At 43.8% G+C, this 959-nt stretch overlaps 1 protein-coding gene across 1 annotated transcript; it reads left to right on the forward strand.

The window, feature by feature from the left end:
• Positions 1-470: 470 nt before the first annotated feature.
• LOC135706838 (cuticle protein-like) lies at positions 471-959 on the forward strand. Its single transcript, XM_065228511.1, has one exon. It carries the CDS (start codon positions 471-473, stop codon positions 957-959), a length of 489 nt encoding a protein of 162 aa, XP_065084583.1.

Below are 959 nucleotides of genomic sequence, written 5' to 3' on the forward strand. Positions count from 1 at the left end.
AAAGGCAATCACGCTTACCACTACACCACCGCCGTCGCTTCAATAATTCGCGGATGAAAAAAATGTCTATAAACTCTAGAATGCATTGATTCATTTGATAAATATTTTTCATCAGAAACTGAATTGATATTTCAATCATAAATCACAAACATCCGAATTTAAGTTACAACATCCCGCTCTTTTGTACACAATGGCTTCAATAGGTGATTCATTTTCCATAATAACCGTGTTGTTTTGAACGAGTGCTCCGCTGCACGCAACCAATTATAATTTCACATATCATCGACTAATTTAATTAGTGCTGAAAACCGTGCCGTCTCTTCAGGTCGATTCATAATCAATAGAGATCCTTATCGACTACTTTGATACCCACGAGAACAGACTACGTTTTGATGCAGTATAAAATGGTTCGATACAAGCGTTATGAAATCAGTTTCTATCCGGGTCAGAACAAACACAAAGCTTGTAAAATGTTCAGCGTCGTAGTTCTTCTGACTTTTGCAGTAGTGGCCATTTCGGCAGGTCCAGCTCCTACCAAACAAATATCCCACTATGAAAACACCATCCTACACAAAGGTCCGAGTCCCAAGCTTAACCACAAGATTATCCCCGTTCAAAATTCCATTGGAGATAATCAACTAAAGAAGCTTTTTGACGAGTTCAACTCCTACCCAGAATACGAGTTCGCCTACGGTGTTCGGGATCCCATAACGGGTGATCACAAGGATCAATGGGAGAAGCGCGTCGGCGATCACGTGCAGGGGGTTTACATGTTCGAGGAAGCGGACGGAACTCAACGGATCGTCGAGTACGAAGTGGACGATGTGCAAGGCTTTAGGGCCAAAGTAACGAACGTCGGCCAGCGGCAGCCCGAAGGAAGCATCAAGTCGTCGAAGCTAGCCCACCATCACCAGGGAAGCACCGCTACCAGCTATAACATGCTCACCAAGGCCAATTAG

This window comes from Ochlerotatus camptorhynchus, unplaced genomic scaffold, assembly GCF_037179485.1.
Source record: "Ochlerotatus camptorhynchus isolate MF236.1 unplaced genomic scaffold, CSIRO-AGI_Acam_v1.1 ptg000291l, whole genome shotgun sequence".
NCBI lineage: Eukaryota > Metazoa > Arthropoda > Insecta > Diptera > Culicidae > Ochlerotatus > Ochlerotatus camptorhynchus.

Coding starts and splice junctions, on each gene's coding strand:
- LOC135706838 (XM_065228511.1), top strand. CDS start 471: ATGTTCAGCGTCGTAGTTCTTCTGACTTTTGCAGTAGTGGCCATTTCG.